Raw genomic sequence first — 22,247 nt, forward strand, 5'->3', positions numbered from 1 at the left:
CAGTAGTGTTTGTTTACTAGTTTTGTTTGTATCTCCTCTTTCTGTTTAAGAATACCTTTTGCTTTAGTTGTTGATGTTGAGTAATATGTGTCTCTTTAAAACTTTCTGCATCAGCTGCTTTGGCTTGCCAAGTTATTTTGCTTGTTGCTGTACTACAGCCATTGGATCATGCTGCCTAGATCTGCACACTGGTCTTTTCCATTTCACAGGAAAATGGGACTCGGGTACTCCTGTGACACCAAGCAGACTTTGTGGAAACCATTTTGCATGATCTGGGGCTTAAACTATGGTCAGGATGGAGACAGGGAGAGACATGGGCAGGCGAGGGGAGTCTGAACAGTGGCCTGATCCAAAACCTATTGAAGTCAATGAATCTTTCCATAGACTTCAATTAGCTTTACATCAAGCCTATTGTTTTCCCTCCAGACCCAGAAAAATTAAGAACAAATGATAATATCGTCCCAGACTTCGTTATCTTTTCACAGGGCCTTTTTCCTCTGTGTTCAGTGGTTACTGTGACCAAAGGAACACCCTGCTAGCCATACTACTAGGGAACCAGGGTCATTGAGAGTCAGAGCCAATATGAAGGCACAGGGGCTTTGCACGAGATAACTTTGGCCTCCTACATGATCCTGGGATCTGTCCGGTTTGGAGGCAAGTCTCTTAACCTTTTGTGTATGCATGGGCGGAACCCATGGGATGATGTGGGTGATCTCAGCAAGGATCTTCAGAATCTCCTCTCATAGGTTTTTCTGTGGGAGAAAAACATTTGAGCCTATGTTACAGTAAGTGAGGTTCTTTTTCAGGATTTTCTTGTACCCCTCTATCTACCTCTTGATCTCGTGCCTATTAAATGTTCTCTTTGCAAGATTTTCCTTGAAATTTTGGCCGTTCTCTAGGTGTGATGTTTTGGGGATCACTCAGACCAATAAACAGTTCTGTTGCTGTCTGCCTGTAACCTGGGGTGCCTTAATGCTGAGCTGCTATGGCTCAGAGCCCTGACACCAGTAGCCTGCCCACAAGCACAAGCTCTCATCCTAGCTTCCACCAGCCTAGTTACACTTTGAAGGGTGACACCAACATCTCTTCTGGTCTCAAGTCTCCCCAAATCCATCCACCCCGAGTTCTTAACTACTAGATACTCGGATTTTCCTCCTCTGGTTTGTCACCCTCAAAGGCATAAAACTAGTCCTGCAAACATCAACCTGCTTTGCTACTCATGCTCCACACAGTGTGCACTACAGAGACCTACTTGGGGTAAAAATAAACTAAAAGTTTATTTAATAGACAAACACTGATTCAAAGATGAAATAGTAAGGGAATGCAAACACATACAAGTTACACAGAAACTAAACATAAGACACAATCTCAGGCTTTAAACTTTCAAATTAGATAAAAATCCCTTTTCTAACACAAGTTACCTATTGCCTTTGAACAGTTTCCCAGACTACCCCTTAACTGTAGCAGGGAATCGAGCATTTCATAGAGAGCTTCCTGCCTAGATACTGTCCCTCAGTTTCTGAATAGATTTCACTTCAAACACCATCTCTTTTTAAAAAATTTGTCATTTTTTTTCTTTCTCTCAGACTATGATGTTTCATAGTTATTCAGAACAGGGGAAATTCCCTCTTGACTAGATAGCCAGTATATCTCAATGTCTTGTCTTCTCATTCTGTAATGGTCCATCATTTGTCTTTTCCTAGGTTGTACAATGCTAGGTTCTTGGAGCTAATCTTGTTTGGTTGAGGAAGAAGCCCCTCCCTGCCTGACTGTCCACCACCCTGCTGAGAGATGGAGCTAAATCAGTGGTTCTCAAAGTTTTGTACTGGTGACCCCTTTCACATAGCAAGCCTCTGAGTGCGACCCCTCTTTATAAATTAAAAACACGGCGAAACAACGTGCACACAAAAATTTGCACAGAAGCACAAAACTTTGCATAGAAGAAATTTTTTGCACACACGGCCGGTCAAAAATTAGAGGGAACATTGCTCACGACCCCCTGAGGGGTTCTGACCCCCAGTTTGAGAACCCCTGAGCTAAATGATAGATTCATAGAAAGTAGGACTAGAAGGGTCCTTGATAGGTCATCTAGTCCAATCCCCTGCATTGAGGGAGGACTAAGTATTATCTATACTACCCCCTTAAAAACCTCCAGTGATGGAGATTCTGCAACCTCCCTAGGTAATTTGTTCCAGTGCTTAACTACCCTGACAGTTAGTGTTGGGAACACTGGGGCATGGCCACTAGGTAACTCGAGGGGATGGAAGACCATAAGTGTCGATGAAGCCCCCTCGCACTAGGCCCCGGTGTCCTTGGCCCCCCCCCCTCCTGCCTGGAGGCACTCGCAGCAGCTCTGTGTGCTAGGCCCAAGTGTCCTTGGCCCCCCCGCCTGGAGGCACACACAGCAGTTATGCTGAGAATCTGCAACAGTATGTTGCAGAGTCAGACTGCCTGAAACTAAGCAAGGCCAAACAGGGGAGATATGGAAGAACAATGCTGAATAAAGCAGCTTTATGTATAGTTTAACAAATGATACAGAGAATCAGGGAACTAGCTGGGAACTGGATTGGCTGGCTATATGGATACTTGGGGCAGCTTGCTATTGGATAAGTATGCTGGGAAAAAGGATGTATAAAAGCCTGTGTAACTTCCTGCTCTGTTGTGCAGGATTTGAGATTTTATTCTCCCTGTACCTTTTTGCAGCTGCAAATAAACTTTTCTGCTTCTCCACCCCGTTGTGATTATTGGGTGTAGCACACCGGGTAACGAACCACTCCAGCTGTTGTTCAGCCTCTCGGCACTGGGTGCCGGCAACAGCTTTTGGCGTCCCTGGGTGGGCTCGAGGCTGCAATTTAGCCTTGCCCGGACCCCTCCTGGAGGTCGAGGATTGCGGCGAGAACCGACGCCCAGCGCGCACCGGTGAGTTCATCGGGGGCCTCGGAGGAGACGCGATTTGATCGACCCCAGAGGGCACAACGGTGCAACGCACTCATATAGTGGAGAAGCTGTTGTGGACGGCGGTGAAGAACCGGTCCCTTAGACGTGGGGGAGGAGCAGCTGCAGGACGGCGGTGAAGAACCGGTCCCTTGGATAAGGTAGGATCCTTTTAAAATCCGGATTATATGCTCTGTTGGAACCTGGGGACGCCCAGAGTTACCCTGTAGGTATGGGACAGGGACAGAGCTCAGAGGTTAGGGCACGGTGTACGCCCATAGAGTGCATTCTAGCAAACTGGAAGGTATTTGGTGCGGATCCGATGACTAAGAGCCAATTAAAACGATTCTGTACAGTTGACTGGCCTCAATATCAACTAGAGGACCAGGAGTGGTGGCCACCAGGAGGGTCAATTAATTACAACACGATCCTCCAATTAGTTTTGTTTTGTCAGTGAATGGGTAAATGGAATGAACATATGTATGCGCATTTGTTTCTGACTTTATGTACTTGACCAGATATTTTAGAGCACTGTAATCTGACTCCGACTGGTTCGGTAGCAGCTAATGTTAGTCCCCAGACCCCAACCCCCACTGTAATGGCAGAGCCGGTGTCCCCTTTGGCCCCCACACTCCCACCTTATAAGGGTAGGATGCCTCGGGTTACAGAGATTGCCCCCTCGGTGGGACTCTATCCTTTGCTTTCCGAGACGGTTGTGGCCTGCCCAGGGGCAGATGGACGTCAGGCTACCACTATGCACGTTTAAACCCATGTGCCATTCAATCCAATAGACTTAGCAGCTTTTAAAACAGAGGCTAGGGAATTCTCAACAAACCCAAGCAGGTTTATTTCAGTCTTTAAGGGGTGCCTCAGTAGTCACAAGCCGATTGAGACGACTGTAATATCCTCCTGAGAACCCTGTGGTCTGAGGTGGAGAGGGATCAGGTTACAGCTAAGGCAAGGGGAGCGTCAGCGTTCAAGCGAAAAAAAAGAAAGGAATCTATCTGTCAAGTTCCTCTCCAAATAATTGTGAGCGGCTCAGGGCATTTCTGGGTATGGCAGGCTTTTGCCGGATATGGATCCCAGAGTTTGGACTGTGGGCTAAACCCTGTACGACTGTGTAAAAGGAGCAGATCATGACCCCATCTATTGGACCCCAGAGGCTGACAGGGCATTTAAAATCCTGAAAAGAAAATTAATGGAAGCCCCGGCTCTGGGCCTGCCGGATCTCTCTAAGCCGTTTCAGTTGTATGTACATGAACGAAGGGGGGTGGCCCTAGGAGTGCTCACACAGCTGTTAGGAGCATGGAAGCGTCCTGTGGCTTATTTTTCTAAGCAATTGGATCAGGTTGCAAAGGGTTGGCCGGCATGTTTATGGGCGGTCGCAGCTACTGCCCTATTGCTTGAGGAAGCCGAGAAGCTAACATTGGGAGGGGTTATGCAAATCTATACTCCCCATATGGTCCGAGCCTTATTGGATGCAAAGGGAAGGCTTTGGTCACCCAGGCTCGGATTGCTCGGTACCAGGCTAAGCTGTTAGAGAACTCTGAAGTCACCCTACAGCCTTGCCCCTCCCTTAACCCAGCCACTCTCTTGCCAGAAACAGAGGAACAGAAACATGACTGTTCAGAGATCATAGATGTCCAGGACTCCAGCCGTCCGGATTTAAAGGACGTACCCCTCCCAAATGCAGATTATAAGTGGTACACGGATGGTAGCAGTACTGTAATAGATGGGCAAAGGAGGGCGGGTTATGCTGTTGTGACCCTCCATGACACTGTGGAAGCTGAAGGTTTGCCTGCGGGGACCTCTGCCCAGCTTGCCGAACTAATAGCCCTGACCCGTGCACTTGAACGGTCAAAAGGAAAGCGGGTCAACATTTTTACTGATTCAAAGTATGCTTTTGGTGTGCTGCATGCTCATGCTGGCCTATGAAAGCAAAGGGGAATGCTAACAGCCCAAGGCTCCCCAGTCAAGCACGGGCCCCAAATCCTCCGGCTCCTAGAAGCCGTACAACTCCCCTCGGAAGTGGCGGTGGTACACTGTAAAGCCCATCAAAGGGAGGATCAAGATGTGGCCAGAGGTAACGCCCGGGCAGATAGAGAGGCTAAGCATGCTGCCACCCTGCCATCCCCTCAGGCTGCGAACGCCCATATGCATGCCCTTATCCCATCAGTAGGGGAGCTTCCAACCCCTCAGTACTCTGGGGAGGAGAGACAGCTAACTGACAAACTCAGTCTTCGGGAAAAGGAGGGATGGCTCCCTCCCCAAAAGGGAAGGTCCTCTTACCAAAGGGCCTAATCCGGCCAGTGCTTCAAAAACTACATCAAACCACTCATGCTGGCAGGAAAGCACTTATCCAACTAATGGGAAAATACTTTATCACTTCCAGACTCCAACCCCTGGCTGCCCAGGTACAAGCGGACTGCTTAGTCTGCCAAAAGAATAACCCCCGACCGGGACATCCTGTGCCACCAGCTGCCCTAGAACCCACTCCGGGCCCCGGACAAGTGTGGCAAATAGACTTTACTGAGTTTCCCCAGACCCAAGGGTTCAAATATCTCCTTGTTATAGTGGATCGGTTCAGCGGATGGCCAAAAGCCTTCCCATGCCGTAACTGCACTGCCAGGACAGTGGCCCTCAAGTTTGTTAGGGAAATCGTTCCTCGCTTTGAACTCCCCCTGTGGATGGAATCTAACAACGGGACACACTTCACATCAAAAATCATTCAAAGCATCTCACATGCCTTACAGATCCCCCGGAAACTCCATACGCCCTAAAGACCGCAAGCCAGTGGGGCAGTGGAGCGTACCAATCAGACCCTTAAACAGCATCTCTTAAAAGTGTGCCAAGAAGCCTCACTGCGATGGCCTGATGCTTTGCCCCTCGTCCTACTCCATATCCGCGTTCTCCCAAAGGGTAGATTAGGGCTCAGTCCCTTTGAAATTATGTTTGAAAGGGCATGGCCCGTGAATGGCACCCCGGTTCTGTCAGGGGAATGGGAGTTGGGTAATGTTTTTTTGTCACAGTATATGTGTTCCTTGTCTGCTGTTCTCTTTGTCTCTTCACAGGTATACCAAGGATTCCCAGCCTGTCCCCTTGGACTCTCCCGTTCACTCCTTACAGCCCGGTGACTCCGTGCTTGTTCGCACCTGGAAAGACGAGCCTCTCCAGAAAAAGTGGAAAGGACCCTATACCGTCCTGCTGATCTCCCATACAGCGGCAAAGATCAAGGGACACAAGAACTGGATCCATCACTCTCGTCTGAAGACAGTACCTGCCCCCTCGTCAGCAGAACAGTGGACCGTCCAACCTGCTGACTCCTCATCTAGTGATGATCTCGGGCTAAAGCTACTGTTTAAAAGACACAAATAGCGGGCACCTTAATGCTAAAATGGGCCCACCCAGGCACTGGAGACCCTGGGTTGGGAAGACTCTGCTAATAATTAATTGGGTAACATTGTTATTCTTTGTATTGGTATTTCCAAATTGTGCATATCGGGAGCATAACTCCTTTGTTTTGCCTGCGCACCATGTTGCTACTTTAACAAACCAGACTGATTGCTGGGTATGGGCTCCAACTCCACTGTCCCCCAAAACGGGAATGCCCCTTGACATGCTGCCCTTGACCCTAGCAGAATTAGCCACCACCAAAGAGCAGAAAAGAACGGACTCACCGTTCTGGAACAAAACCTCTTTACAGCAAGCCACCTATCAGGACCAGAAGTATTCAGTTGCAGTACTCACTAAGGGAGTGTTATGTTTTACCCGAAACCAATCTGATCCCTATGGGCATCCTGTGGGAAAGAGCTCCTGTGTTATTACACAGTGGGCTGATGGGTACTGAATAAAGACCAACAGGGGAGGCCAACAGTGTGGGTGTAATGGTTCCTCCCCTTTTAGGGAAACACAAATAATCTTACCACAAAAAAGGGGTTTGAAAATGTAACTTGCCGTCCAGTTAATATCTCCAATGTAGCAAGCCAATGGTGGGTTTGTAGTAGTCCCTATGGCAAGTGTAATTTAAATGGCACAATTAAAAATGCCCCCACTTGTACCCAGTCAGAAGAATGGGATGCCCCCCTAGGGGCATATGAATTGTTTAAAAAAGCAGCCAAAGCAGCCTTAAATATCCCAGAAATCCCCTTAAGAAACAGTCCTTACTGGGCCCTACAGAGTCACTATTTTGTATGTGGCCAAAAGGCTTACAAGGTGCTGCCAGCCAACTGGACAGGTAGCTGTTATATAGCTCATGGAGTTCCTCATCTTTCCATAACTGCCACACTGCCCAAAGGAAAGATTAGAAATGCCCGAGACACCTCTGTTGAGTCACGAGAAAAGACCCTGCGGCGACTGACTAAGGCATTGAAGGGCAATATAAAGAATCCCCTCACAACCGAGAAGCTGGTAGGGTGCTCTGTACTGAAAATAGCACCACTGTTTACCGGGCCAGCCATGGCATGCATAGGCCGCTATACTGTAAGGCTGCAGATGGTACTTAAGAAGGTGGCCTTAAAGTTAAAAAACTCGGTTAGTAATTTAGGGTCAGCAGTAAAAACATTAAATAAAAAGGTACAGCAGCTCAGGACGTTTTCCCTCCAAAACAGGCTGGCTTTGAACTATCTCTTGGCATCCCAAGGAGGGGTTTGTGCCCTCGTCGTGCCCCGATGTTGTGTATATGTAAATGATAGCAGTTATAAAATCTATAAAAAGGTGGTACAGGCTGAGGCCCATGCCCGAGCCGGAGCACAGGTTGCCTATACTGCCCCAAAGAACGATTGGTTGCAAACCTTGTTTTCAGGCTGGGGTTTGTCGTCTTGGCTTGGTGGTTTATTTAGCCTGCTATTGAAATTTCTCTTTCCTGTACTGCTTGTATTACTGGTATTATGCTGTGCGGTATCATGTGTCAGGGCCCTTTTGCAAAAGTTAATAAGTCATTCTCTTCAGGGCTATCACAAAGTGCTTATGCAAAGTCATATTGTAAAGAAATAAGTAGCCCAAGTGAGAAAACTCAGAGCCAAGGCTGTTGAGTGTTCTCAAAGGGGGGAGTTGTTGGGAACACTGGGGCATGGCCACTAGGTAACTCGAGGGGATGGAAGACCACAAGTGTCGATGAAGCCCCCTCGCACTAGGCCCCGGTGTCCTTGGCCCCCCCCCCTCCTGCCTGGAGGCACTCGCAGCAGCTCTGTGTGCTAGGCCCAAGTGTCCTTGGCCCCCCCGCCTGGAGGCACACACAGCAGTTATGCTGAGAATCTGCAACAGTATGTTGCAGAGTCAGACTGCCTGAAACTAAGCAAGGCCAAACAGGGGAGATATGGAAGAACAATGCTGAATAAAGCAGCTTTATGTATAGTTTAACAAATGATACAGAGAATCAGGGAACTAGCTGGGAACTGGATTGGCTGGCTATATGGATACTTGGGGCAGCTTGCTATTGGATAAGTATGCTGGGAAAAAGGATGTATAAAAGCCTGTGTAACTTCCTGCTCTGTTGTGCAGGATTTGAGATTTTATTCTCCCTGTACCTTTTTGCAGCTGCAAATAAACTTTTCTTCTTCTCCACCCCGTTGTGATTATTGGGTGTAGCACACCGGGTAACAAACCACTCCAGCTGTTGTTCAGCCTCTGGGCACTGGGTGCCGGCAACATTAGGAAGATTTTTCTAATGTCTAACCTAAATCTCCCTTACTGCAATTTAAGCCCATTACTTCTTGTCATCAGTGGATAAGAACAACAATTTATCACTTTCCTCTTTATACCAACTTTGTATATATTTGAAGACTGTTATCATGTCCCCCCTCAATCTTCTCTTCTCCAGACTAAACAAACCCAGTTTTTTCAATCTTTCCTCACAGGTCATGTTTTCTAGACCTTTAATCATTTTTGTTACTCTCCTCTGGACTTTCTCTGGTTTGTCTGTTTCCTTCTCAATGTGTGGGTGCCCAGAACTGAACACAATACTCCAAATGAGATCATATCAGTTCTGAGCAGGGTGGAAGAATCACTTCTCATGTCTTGCTTACAATACTCCTTTTAATACATCCCAGAATTATGTTTGCTTTTCTTGCAATAGTATTATATTGGTGACTCATATTTAGTTTGGGATCCCCAAGATCTTTTTCTGCAGTACTCCTTCCTAGACAATCATTTCCCATTTTGTATTTGTGCAGCTCCTTCCTAAGTGTAGTGTTTTGCATTTGTGCTTATTGAATTTCATCCTATGTATTTCAGACCGTTTTCCCCATTTGTTAAGATGATTTTGAATTTGAATCCTGTTCTCCAATGCACTTGCGACTCTCCCAGTTTGATATCATCAACAAACTTTATAAGTGTATTCTCTATGCCATTATCCAAATCATTTATGAAAATATTGAATAGAACCAGTCCCAGGACAGACCCCAATTCTTAATTCTCACTATTTTAGCCTCAAAACCTACCCCATTTACTCTGTTTGCTATGTTAGTCATGCAATGGCTGCTAAACTTTTTGGTGAAAAGTGAAACAAAAAAGGCATTTAACACTTTGGCCATTGCAGCGTTTTCTGTTATTGCTTTCCCTCCATATTGAGAAAATATTGCAGCATAAATTATGACCAGTTTTATATATACACAAATACATAAATTCATAACCACAGTATGTATACATTTGTCATTATCATAAACTTCAGAACATGAAAAGCTTTCATAAAAGACCTTACTTTGTATACATTTATACTACAATAGCATTGTATATAATTATTTGATTCAACTGTGTATTCTTTAGGGTTCAAACCCCCTGTTCTCCCTTTGGAGTCTGAATCCTGATTGTCATACCAGGTAGAGGACATGTCTAGTGCAGCAAAGATATGCCTTTTATGATTGCTTCCTGGTTGTGCAAGCTCTTTGCAGATCTTTATTATATTTATCTTTCTACCGGATATGCAGAATCAGTTGATGAAGCTTCTCCAACTCTTTGATGTACTAGTGGTAACCTGTCCATAGAGTAATGTGAAAATTGCTATAGCATAATAAATGAATGTTGACTTGGGCCTTTGTATGGTTTTGTTCTGGTTCCAAGCTCAATGTCGCAACCTGCACATGCTTTTTTAATTTCAGTAAGTATTTCTCAGTCATTGGAGGTGCTACCTGACAAAACACCCACCAAGTTCTGTTTTGATTTACACGTTAGATAAACCTATTGACTTACTATGGTTAAGTGGCATGTCCCCTTTTAATAGGGTTTCAGGACAGGAGCAACTACAATAAAGAGTTCATAAAGTCCTCACCTCAGGAGCCTGGTTCAGAGCTCCCAAACTTCAGAGGTTACAAAACAGTCTCTGAGGGTGTATCTGCTCTGCACCTGAAAGGTGTGATTCCCCGCGTGGGCAGACAGGTTCACGCAATAGCGCCACTCAAACTAGCATGCTAAATATAGCAGCATGGACCTTGTGGCACTGGCAGCAGCTTGGGCTGAAAATGTTACAGTGTACAGCCACAGGGGACATAAAGAACCTGACTCTGAAAACATTTACTACTACCCTGCATACTCTCAACGATGTCTATCAGGCTCAGAGCCTGTATACAAGATAGCTCCTCAGCTGGTATATGCTGGCACAGCCCTAGGGAAGTTAACAAAGCAAGGCTGATTTCACCAGCTGACATAACTTTATGGAGAAGTAGATTCATATTAGATTCCAAGGCCAAATCATCTAGTGTGACCGCCTGGGTAACACAGGTCACAGAGCTTCCCCTAAATAGGTTGGGGCGCTCACTGAAGTCAGTGGGACTGTTCACATGAATAAGTTAAGCGTGGTGCTGCATTAAGTATTTGCAGGACTGGCCCTAAAACCAGAGCAACCCCGTGAGCGCCCTGTGAGCCTGTGCTTCACACTCCTCCGCCTGGCTGTGACCGCAGGTGGTGAGGGAGCCGGTTGTACATCAGGCAGGAGGCCAACGTGGGTGAAGGTGGTGGATGATGGCAGGATTGCCAACTTTGGTTGGAAGTATTCCCGGAGGTTTCATCGTATGACATAATCTTTAATTAAAGATTAATCTTTGATTCCTGGAGACCCCAGGACAATCCTGGAGATTTGGCAACCCTACCAAATGTTGTTGCGAGAGCAGAAAAGGCGCGGGAGGGGATGGCAAGCCAAGCCCAGGCCGCGGGCCCAGAGAGGGCCGAGGGCGGGGCTTAGCCCTGCCTGTTGCCCCTGACAACAGTCCCTCCACTGCCCCTGGAGGAGCTGCGCAGCGTCTTGCCCAAACCCAAGATGGCGGCGCCGCGCGCGGAGCCCCGCCCCTTTGCCGGGCGCTTCCGGAGCGGCCCCACGTGTGTGTGCCCGCGCGCGCGCTGTGGGGCTAGAGCGAGGGGGGCCCGTTTCTCCCAGCCGGGCCACCCGGCGCCGCGGCCATGAGCGGGGCCGGTGCGGGCGCTCGGCGCGCCCAGGCCTTCCGGCTGCCGGGGCGACACGGCTACGCGGTGGAGTTCTCGCCCTACCTGCCCGGGCGCCTGGCCTGCGCCGCCGCGCAGTACTACGGGATCGCCGGTGAGGGAGGGGCCGCGTCCCCCCCCCCCCCGCCACGTGTTACCCTCCTTGGAGGGGAGCTGCTGGGGGCCTTGTCCTCCACCCCCGCCCCCCGGGCTCACTGCCTCTCCCGCCCCCACGCTTATTGCGGGGCGGGGCTGCAGCCCCGGCGCGCTCCCCGGCCAGGAAGCTGCGACACCCTTGCGCCCCCTCCCCCTGAGCCTGCGTTGGCACCCGCTGTAGCCCCGTGGGGCCCCGGTGCCTGAGCTCGGTCTGGGGAAATGTCAGTCCCTGCCGAGCTCTGTAGCGTGAGAATGCCTCTTCCTCCCCCCTGCTCTGCCTCCCCTTTACGATCTGCTCCGCGTTATGCCTTGCGTGCGCTGGCGCTGGGCTTTGCAACCATACCTCCTACACCTGGATAACTTCCATGCGCATAAGTGTGTTTGGACTTGGGGCCTGTGTTACTGTACAGTGTTGTTTGTCTCCGCCCCTTGCTTTGCGACTTTTGGCAACTTTGACTCCCAAGGAATTTTAAGTTTCTTTCCCCTTCCTCGGTGCTGCTGCTGCCTGTGGAGTGCAGCTACTGATTAGACCAGTCAATTATTGTGCTTTGTGTGTGTGTGTGGGGGGGGGGGGGTTCTCTCTTGCCCCAGTGGGGAGCGGGAGGGGGGAATGAGAGAGACTAGGTAGCGTATGAAATATGCACTAGGACCTTTTGACCTGTAAGGTGCTGAGCTGAAGAGTTACCACCCATTCTCACTCGGTGTTCTATCTGACTTTTCAGTTTTGCTGTGTTTGGAGGAACGAAAATCCTGTGGTTATATAGACTACAAATATTTTATAAATGCATATAAAATGTAGACTGCTACTGATTTGGGGGTTTTCTAATTCTAGTTAAAGGGATACTGTCATCTTTAAACTTGTGTATTGCAAACAAATATTTATTCAGCTAATAAGACATTAGGTTATTGAAAGTGAGTGAGTGTTTAAAAACCAATTTATTACTTACGATTTTTGAAAGGATGTTAAGAAAAATTATAGTTTCACTTTCGTCCTAATCCTGCTTATACTTGCTTATATGAATACACCTATTAAGGTCAGTGGGCTACTTGTACAAGTCCTGTCACACACATGCAAAAGTATCTGCTGGCATTACCTTTTTGAGCTTTTCAGTCCTTTTTAGCGGTTAAATTACTTTAACTGTTCATCTACCTTAAAAATGTTATGGTGTTTATGGGAAGAAGGTCCTACAAATGATAACTTGCAATGTCTAATAAAATTGGGTACTTTGTAAATAGTTTTAAAACAACATTTAGTGTTTTCCTGTACAGCAAATATAGTACAGAAAAATGTCACTGTTAAAATACAAGAAAAATAAAACTGTCTGTTTTCATTAACCTAACCTATAACCTCCATTAGATACAGAAGGAAAGTACTGTAGTACTGTATCTACAGTAAGCCAGCCTGCAGTCCTAGCCTGTAAATACTTAAGGATACACATAACTTTAGTCACATAACTGGGCCAACTTATGCATGGGGTAGTTATGCAGGTATTCTTTCACGGGATAGGGACTGATGGGCACAGTCCTACTATCCTGAAGTCATTTGATGTTTTGCCATTTCACTTAAATGGAATTAGCATAACTGGGAATATTTTGCTTGCAGAAAGAAAGACTATTAGCTGAAGCTACAGAGATGTAACTACTGCATAGCAATGAAGGGAAGACTATATAATAGCTTAGTCTCGCATGGTCTGTAATAGTTTGGTCTAATTTTAGTTGCTGTGTTTAGTGTTTGGGTGCTAGATGGTCAGGAGGTCAGACCTCGTGATCTGGTCTTAAACTCTAACTCTTTAATTCTAAACTTCCTTGCTGGAATTAAATTTCTCTTCTGGGAGAGAAATAGTGTGCTTAAGAGAAAAGAAAAGCAGATCTTTTCGATTTAACCAAGCATAACACCATGGACTACTGGAAAAAAGTATACACACTGCATTGCTGGGTGGAGATAGGTGGCCCGTTAACGCTTCCAATAAACATGCACAAAACTCAGAAAAATACATATTTAAAATAAAGTATGTTGTGGCAACTAATGTTTAGCAAATCAGAGGAACTGCTTTTGAATAGAAAATAACTTATTAAAGTAGTAAAGGGGAGGCCTTGATGTCAGCGTTGTGTAAAATTTATTTTTAGTTGATTTGGTGTGAAAAAAGGTGACAGAAGCCTTCTTGCACATTCACATATCTCCAGTTAAGGCATTTGTACATCCAAATTGGACATTATGTTGCTAACTAGGCGTTTAGATGTTTAAGTACTTTGAAAACTTGGCCTTAGCTGGCTGATTGAAGAACAGTTCTTAGGCAATCATTTTGTGTGTATGGATCCATGGTGGGCATTAGGCATTGTAACACTTAGCATATGGCACCTAACTTCTAGGCACTTAGAAAATCATAGGAACAACACTGTGATCGGTAAAGCAGAATTATTCTATAGGGAGCCTAGGTGTATGAATGGGGAGAGATACACTCCTAAGAATGATCCACAATGCCAGCATGCTAGGCAGGGAAGTGCCTAAAATAGCTAATGGAAAATGCCAAGGAGAGGTGTGTGTACTATGTCCCACTCCTTTCATGGTGATAGGTGCCTACTTCTGCATATCATCCATCAACAGGCACCTGCCACATGGAGTCAGACAGCTTAGGGACACCTTGTTTTTTTTTAAAAAAAAAAGGTGGATACAAATCAGACATCAAGAATTATAACATTCAAAAACCAGTCGGAGAACACTTCAACCTCCCTGGTCACTCAATGTCAGACCTAAAAGTTGCAGTTCTCCAACAAAAAAACTTCAAAAGCAGACTCCAGTGAGAAACTGCAGAATTGGAATTAATTTGCAAACTGGACACCATTAAATTAGGCTTGAATAAAGACTGGGAGTGGGTGGGACATTACACAAAGTATAAACTATTTCCCCACGCTAATTTTATTCCCCTACTGTTACTCACACCTTCTTGTCAACTGTTTGAAATGGGCCATCCTGATTATCACTAGAAAAGTTTTTTTTCTCCTTATGATAATAGCCCACCTTAACTGATTAGTTGCATTACAGTTGGTATGGCAACACCCATTTTTTCATGTTGTCTGTCTATATATATATCTTCCTACTGTATTTTCCACTGCATGCATCCGATGAAGTGGGTTTTAGCACAAGAAAGCTTATGCCCCCAAAACATTTAGTCTCTAAGGTGCCACAGGTTCTCTTACCATGCCACCCTTACTTCTGCGCTGCTGCCTTCAGAGCTGGGCAGCTGGAGAGTGGTGGCTGCTGGCTGAGGGCCTAGCTCTGCAGGCAGCAGAGCAGAAGTAAAGGTGGCCATACCATACCATGCCATCCTTATTTCTGTGCTGCTGCAGGCAGTGGCTCTGCCTTCAGAGCTGGGCTTCCAGACAGCAGCCACCGCTCTCCAGCTGCCCAGCACTGAAGGCAGCGCCGCCATTAGCAGCAGCGTAGAAGTAAGGGTAGCAGTACCGCAACCCCCCCTACAATAACCTTGTGGACTTCCCCAACTCCTTTTGGGTCAGGACCCCTACAATTACAACACTGAAATTTCAGATTTAAATAGCTGAAATCATGACATTTGTGATTTTTTAAATCCTATGACTGAAATTGACAAAAATGGACCTTGAATTTGGTAGGGTCCTAGTTATAAGGTGAGCACCAGCACCATCTCCTTCTAGCCATATTTTGAATGGGCTCCAATCTTGTAGGCATGCTCAGAGGCCACTTGTCAGATCAGGCCCCATACATGATACAGGAGGCCAAATGCATGTCTTCCGTCGGTTTGTGATTCACTGTGAAGCTTAGGCAGGTGATAAGTGTCCAGATGCCTGGAGAGAGGCAGCAATGCACGTGCTCAGAGGCAGAAACTTAGGCACATGGGAACTTTTTTACCTTGAAAACATAGGAGACAACTTAGTTTAGGAGCCTACAGGGCTCAGTGGGAGTTTTGTGCATTGCAGTGGAACCACAACTGGGACTTAGGCATCTTAACCTGAGACTTAAGTGTTTAAGTACCTTTGTGGATCCCACCCATAATGTCTAATCTTCACAGTATGTAATGCATGGTATTCAGAATACTTTTTTGGCCTGTAAGTGCAATACCTCCAGACTTTGTATTCAATTTTTTTTTTCTTAATGTAAGCCACTAATTTTTTTCCAATTTATGGATATAGCACAGTTGTATTAGATTTTAGCTTATCTTTGTTTTATTGTTTATAACACATATAATAAAGGGAAAAATGATATGCAAAGTGAGTGTTAGGTGGTCTTATTGTAAACCTTATTAAAGCAAATTAGCTCATATATTTTTATATCTTCAAAGGCTGTACTGTTAAGTTTTTGTTCAATCCAAATATATTGTTGGATTCATAAGTTGCTTACATATTGTCAACATATCCCAAAACATTTACTGATTTCCTCTATTTTTTGCTCCTGTTTCCCATAAAGGCCATCTATATTGCTACTTGCTACTTTTTAATGAGATAGTGAATTGCAGATTCTACATCTACCCCAGACTCCCTGCCAATTTTTCCCGAGTCTCCTTCCCAATCTGATTGTCCTATATTTACATAATATTTTCTCTCTCGCTGTGGGAAAGATCCTCTCAAACAGAGGAAAACTGACTGTACAGAGGCAAGAGTGAGTCTGACTAGAATTAAATAGTAGTACAATATACAAAATAAACTGGATGAAAACATTATAGTACTCTTAGCAGCTGCCTTCATAGGTACATTCTAGCACCCACGGTTGAGCTCTGTTGGATCCCTGTGCTGCGCTTATTACAGGATTGTAGCCTTACATCTTTCTTGTAAGAACAGCATGTTTAATAATATTCAGATAGAAACATGATACTTTTTTTTCACTTTGATATAGGAGGGTTTTATCTGAATTCCATTTCCTTAGAATCAAATTTCCTACATTTCTCATTTCACCCATAATAAGCTTCATTCTTATCACATTTTTCTGTAGTATTATCCCTTGTATATTATAAAAGGATCTATATAATCCCATACTGATGTGTGTTTGCAACATAAGGTTATTCAAAAGAAAATATAAAAATGCTTTATTTGCACTGAGTTGTCCCTTTTTTCCATTTTGCTGTCAGAAGCATCAAAAACTGACACAGATGAAGTAGCAAAAGGGCATAAATATAGCCAAAGAAGCTATTTATAAGCACAGCTAATTGCGCAGGTCCCTCTATCAGATTCAGGTGCCTTCCATATTTGCACTGTAGTATAAACTATCACAGTGCATCATAGTTTCCAGTGGATTAAAAAAATTGGCTCTGTTGCATTGTGCTGTTCTTGTTTTTTCAGGTTGTGGAACTCTGGCAGTGCTGGAACAAAATGAAGCTGGGATTTGTCTTTTCAGAAGGTAACAACTTTATAACTTTTTAATAAGAAGTATTTGTTATAGAAACTTTAGTGAAAGAGACCGATTTGGATATTTTGGTATTTCTGTTAGTGATAAATATTGGCTGTATGATATATTGAATATACACTTCCATTACTTAGGTACAAAGATCTGGTTATATTATCTGGCTTAAAATATTAAATGGTATTTTTAAAGTTAAAGTTGACACCATCCTTAAAGTAAGCCATTTAGGGGCAGCAGAGTGGTGCAAGTTAAAAGCAGTGTCTCTGCCCTAGCTTATTGTTGCATGTTGAGTCTTGCTGCCCTTGCATTGCTCCTTGGACCCAAAACTTTTCACTGAATGGGTTTGTTCGAATGAATGAATGAAGCGGGACCTGTGGAAACTAAACTTTGTAGGTATTTCCCTATTGATCTTTTCTGGGGAATGGTGAATCCTCTCGTAGTTCTTTTTGGGCTGTCTCCTTTCACAGCTCAACAATGCCCCGCCTAAAAACATGTGGTGTTCTGATTGTAAGAGAAGTGTTGACACAACTTGAAACATAAAGCTTATCTGAGATGAGAGTTTAAATAGAAATATAATAAATTACCTTACTCTTAGATACCAGCAGATATTTTTTCAGTTGGTTAATTAGATGGCAGGCTACTTATAGCAGTTAAATATTGTACTGCTACTGCTGGGTATAGTATTATAGTAATAAATGAATATTAGTGGTTCAGTAATGAAAGTACTTTTTATCCCCTCATTGTTTGTAGTGGGAGGCCCTATGTTTCTTTGCTAGAACCTTGGAGGTCTGCTCCATGTTTACCACTCCCACCCTGGAGGCTCTGAATTACGATCAGCATCCTTATGGATAAGAAGGACTGGATGGGACACTTCTAATCACTTAATGATGTTTTGCTGTCAACCAGAGTGGTCACTGTAGATCAATGAGTGGCATGCCCTTCCTTCAGTGCAATAGAAGTAGAGATTGACTTGGATATTTTGGTATCTCAGTTAGTGATAAATAATAGCTCTATGATATATCCAAGCTGGCACTACCTCTATAGTGCTCCCATTTGCTCAGGAAGGTTGAGATGGAAATCAGACCTCAGTCCCTATATCAGGGTGGGCAAACTTTTTGGCCCTCGGGCCACATCGGGGTTGTGAAATGGTATGGAGGGCCCGGTAGGGAAGTCTGTGCCTCCCAAAACAGCCCGGCCCCCACCCCCTATCCACTCCCTCCCACTTCCCGCCCCCTGACTGCCCCACTCCGTATCCAACTCCCCCTGCTCCTTGTCCCCTAACCGCCCTCTCCGGGACCCCACCCTCTATCCAACCCCCTCTGCTCCCTGTCTCCTGACCGCCCCTCGCCCCCCCCCCCAACCTCTGCCCCCGTCCCCTGACTGCCCCCGAGGACCTCCTGCCCCTTATCCAACCCCCCCTTCCACCCGCCCCCTTACCATGCTGCTTATCTGGCCCGTAGGCTGTAGTTTGCCCACCGCTGCTCTATAGGAAAGGTGATGGTCTTTGGCTGTCTTGTGCTGACCTGTTCGAACATAAATTTTTTTAAAGCTTTCAAGGTATCATCAGAATTTCTTCTAAGAAGATTCTTTGGAAAGTCAAACATACAAAAAATTAGTATGTTCAGAATGTGGTAAATTAAAAATCTTATTGATCAATCTTTGAATATAACCCAACCAGCTATACAGTCATTTCTCATGGATGAATATCTTGATTGCCCTGGTTTAGTTTTGACTGGAATGATGGCCTGTTTGATGTGACATGGAGTGAGAACAATGAACACGTGCTGGTCACTTCTAGTGGGGATGGATCTCTGCAGATCTGGGACACTGCTAAACCCACAGGTCCACTGCAAGTCTATAAAGAGCACACTCAGGAGGTAAAAGAGGCAAAATTAAAAATGTTAATGGCCTACTTTTTTTACTGCTTGGATTATTAAAGGGCTCACTTGCAGAATCACAATTGGAAAATGTTTTTTCTTTGCTTGGGGCTATAGCATGAACTTACATCTTTAAGACTGTTGAACATGAGGTAAATTACATATTGTGTTTATAGTAGATGACATTTGGGCACCTAAAATTAATATATTTTTAGAAATACTTCAAAGACTTTATTCTTGATTGCTCCAAGATTAGGTTGGGGTACTCATTCAGTAGAATGTGGTATTGAACAGGACAAGTCTCAACTAGAAGGATGGTGTCTGCAGCAATGATACCCATGAAGGGTGTAAAGTGAGACAATATGCAGATTCTCAGGACTCTTCATATTCAAGGTGGGAAAAGGCAAGAGCCTTCAAATATCTGTGGGGCCCTAGTCTCAGAATAGTTATTTGTGCCCTTTAAGCATAAAAAGAAATCCTAAACCTATTCATATAATATGCCTAACCTGAATTTGTTTGTGTGTGTACACATCTCAAGGTTATAAAGAAGGAGGAAGTAGCATCTATTTAAAGTTGGACGCTTTCTCCCTCTCTACTTACCACAGAGAGTGAATATAAATTATTCCTGTTGTTTTTACAAACTATTAAAATGGAAATATCTCCTTCAACAATATTTTACCTCACTGCGTTTTTAGACTGACTGTTACTCTTTTAATTATTTGGTTCTCAAAATGGGGAATAGGTGGAATAACTGTAACCTGTATATCTTCGGCATGTCAGAACCCTGAAGCAGAGGCATGTCAGAAGGAAAAGTCATGTAACATTGTGAACTCAGCCTGCAGAAAGGAGTGCTAGACTTCTAAAGGGAACCTGTTCAAAGTGATATAACATACTTGGGTGGGAAAGGCAGATAATTGAAAATCTTTCTAAAGGACCTTCTTCAAAAGAGGTGATCCACAATTAGTCCTGTTGTGTTAACTGGGCCTACAAATGTACCCTAATTGCAAGCTCATATTTGAAAAGTGACTGAAAATTCATAAGACCTATAACAAATGTTGATGGGGAAAAGCGCAAAAGCGGGACACAGTGCACTAATTCAGTCTAACAAAAGGCCTGCTGATATAACTCAAGGATTGTATTAAGATCATGCTTGGTAAACAAGAAAAGTGTGGAACTGGAAATCAGTGAACCAAAATTGCTGTATTGGAAATTAGGCCTGATTGATGGACAAAATAATGAAGGGATGGGCTATTCCACCATCACTCCCTTTCAGGTTTGTGAAAAAGGGACTTTGGGGGTAGGGGGAGCTAATGGACTGCAGTGCTGCCTGACTGAAAGATGGGGATGGGGCAAACTTCACCATCATGGCAGCCACCCCACTGTTTCCTGGGACCCCAAACCTTTATTCTCATCCTGAAAGAAGTCCTAATAGGACTGGGCCAAGAGCGGGGCCCAGATGACACTGCCACCTCTACTGGCTCCAGCTGAATCCCAAACACCACTTAGGATGTGCGACTTCGTGTCCTTTTCCTTCCCTACCTTATTTCTTCTCTTTCCTATCTCTCTGCTTTTTTACTTCTCTCTAATAACAGTCTTGCTTAGCCAGCCAGGACAGCATATTTTGCAACACTGCTGTAAGCCTGTGACCAGAAAGAGGCAATTTAAAGCAATCACCTAAACAGCCCAACACTTGTTCAAGTTTGCCAGGTCTTGAAGTAGCTGTAACACACTGTACCTGTGTTTTTTCCAGTAATGAGGTTGTAAGTGAAAACATCAGAGACAGAAGCTGCATTTTCTGTCTTTGTCTTTCCCCTTTGTGTATGTGTGTTTTGTTATCTTATGAAATGGGATCAGACTTTAACAGCTCCAGCCATCTCAAGTAACTTCTTCTCTTTTCCCCAAAAACAGTTACCATCTTTGATACCATCTAAAATTCTGTCAATCAAGGGGTGTATTCCTTTGAAAAACTCTCTCCAGATAGAGTAAAGGGAACAGTGGATGTTGTTAAAATGAAAGCCTTATTTAATACTTTCCATTTCAAATGCTTTAACTTTTTCCTTCTTTTCTGTATCTCTGATAAAAGGTTAAAAGGATTTTTAATGATGTGTTTGCCAGGGGATTAAGCAGGCTGAGGTCTCTGCATGTGAAACTCCAAACCTTGTTTAAAACAGTTTAATGTTGGGCAGTGACTGGGTTATGTTACACCTTTATCTCTTTGGGTCCATATATTCCAGCTGAATTAATACAACAGGCCCAAATTGCACAAGATTTCAGGCCCACTGTTTAAATGGAAAAAATTGTGACTAACATGGATCTTTTTATTGGTCTGACTAGCCTTACATTACATCTATTGACAAAATTAAGACTGGATTGAATTTTTTAAAGATAAAATACTACAATATCAGAATTTATTTCATATTTAGTAACATAAATTGATATATATTTATAAATATTTATACCTGATATATCTAAACTGGGAGTAATCTTTCTGAGGTGCAGAAATCATTAGCTTGTATGGTTCACCTCTTTTTGCAAGGCTGAAACTCCTACGAATGAATGATTGCCTGTTAGCTCTCATAAAGTTGAGGAATTATTTTCTTACAGACCTGAAGAAATATGATGTTCAAAGAAAGGCATTGACTTGAAGTGATTTTGCTGACCAGTGACTTCTTAAAAACTATCTGTCAAGAATTATAGCCAATTGCATTGCAGCTGTCTTCTGCAAAGAATAGTATTGATCATTGTAATTTTCCTATACAGTGTAAAAAGCATAAACTAGTCATTAGTGGCCAGAATTAGGAAGAAATTTTCCACTATAGGCAGATTATTTCATAATTGTACCATCTGCCACTTCAGATGAAAATGAAAGAAACATTTGGCACTGACTGCTCTTGATCAGCTTGCAGATCAGGTTTAAGATGTGACTGACATGAATGATGGGCAGTATTGAGCAGCCAGTAGCAGTGTTGCATTTCACTTCATGGCAAGGAGAGCTAACATGTTTTTACATCCAGGAAATACCAATGTACATTTCCTGTTGATGTATGTTTTAAGCTTGACAGAGTATGTCCAGTACAAACTGAAGTAGAAAAGAGAGGGTTAGAGCAGGAGACAAGACAGTGTTTCGAACTGTCAGCCTGGAATGACTCCCTAGGTAACATAGCAATATTAGTTGCAATGGCAGGGTCAGGCTGAAAAAGCTACAAGAGGGAGCAATGTGTCAAGTCTCTTAAATAACACAGTTTTAAATAATGATTTGAATGGCACTACTATGAATTAAGCGTGGAACTCTGTTGTCTCGCTTCTGGGAAATCCAGAATGTTGACGTATGTCCATCTCTGTATTAAAAAAAGTAATTGACTAAGTGTGTTACCTTTCAGCACCATTTCTAAAAATTGAGGAAATCTTCAGTTAAGCAACATTAACATCCACACCAGCCACTATGCACATGCCTTACCATTCAAATGCACTCCGATTCTTAGCTTGACAATGAACTCACT

At 44.3% G+C, this 22,247-nt stretch overlaps 1 protein-coding gene across 3 annotated transcripts in view; it reads left to right on the top strand.

The window, feature by feature from the left end:
• Positions 1-11,214: 11,214 nt before the first annotated feature.
• PEX7 (peroxisomal biogenesis factor 7) overlaps positions 11,215-22,247 on the top strand; it is an 82,263-nt gene continuing 71,230 nt past the window's right edge. For 2 of the 3 annotated variants that reach the window (XM_073337426.1, XM_073337425.1), the window contains exons 1-3: positions 11,215-11,458; positions 16,810-16,867; positions 18,597-18,747. In XM_073337426.1, coding sequence (XP_073193527.1) covers positions 11,323-11,458; positions 16,810-16,867; positions 18,597-18,747 — 345 coding nt within the window. In that variant the 5' untranslated portion in view covers positions 11,215-11,322. The remainder of the gene's footprint in view (positions 11,459-16,809; positions 16,868-18,596; positions 18,748-22,247) is intronic. The other variant, XM_073337424.1, reaches the window with a different exon arrangement.

The sequence above is a fragment of the Lepidochelys kempii genome, chromosome 3 (genome assembly GCF_965140265.1).
Source record: "Lepidochelys kempii isolate rLepKem1 chromosome 3, rLepKem1.hap2, whole genome shotgun sequence".
In the NCBI taxonomy this organism is placed as follows: domain Eukaryota; kingdom Metazoa; phylum Chordata; order Testudines; family Cheloniidae; genus Lepidochelys; species Lepidochelys kempii.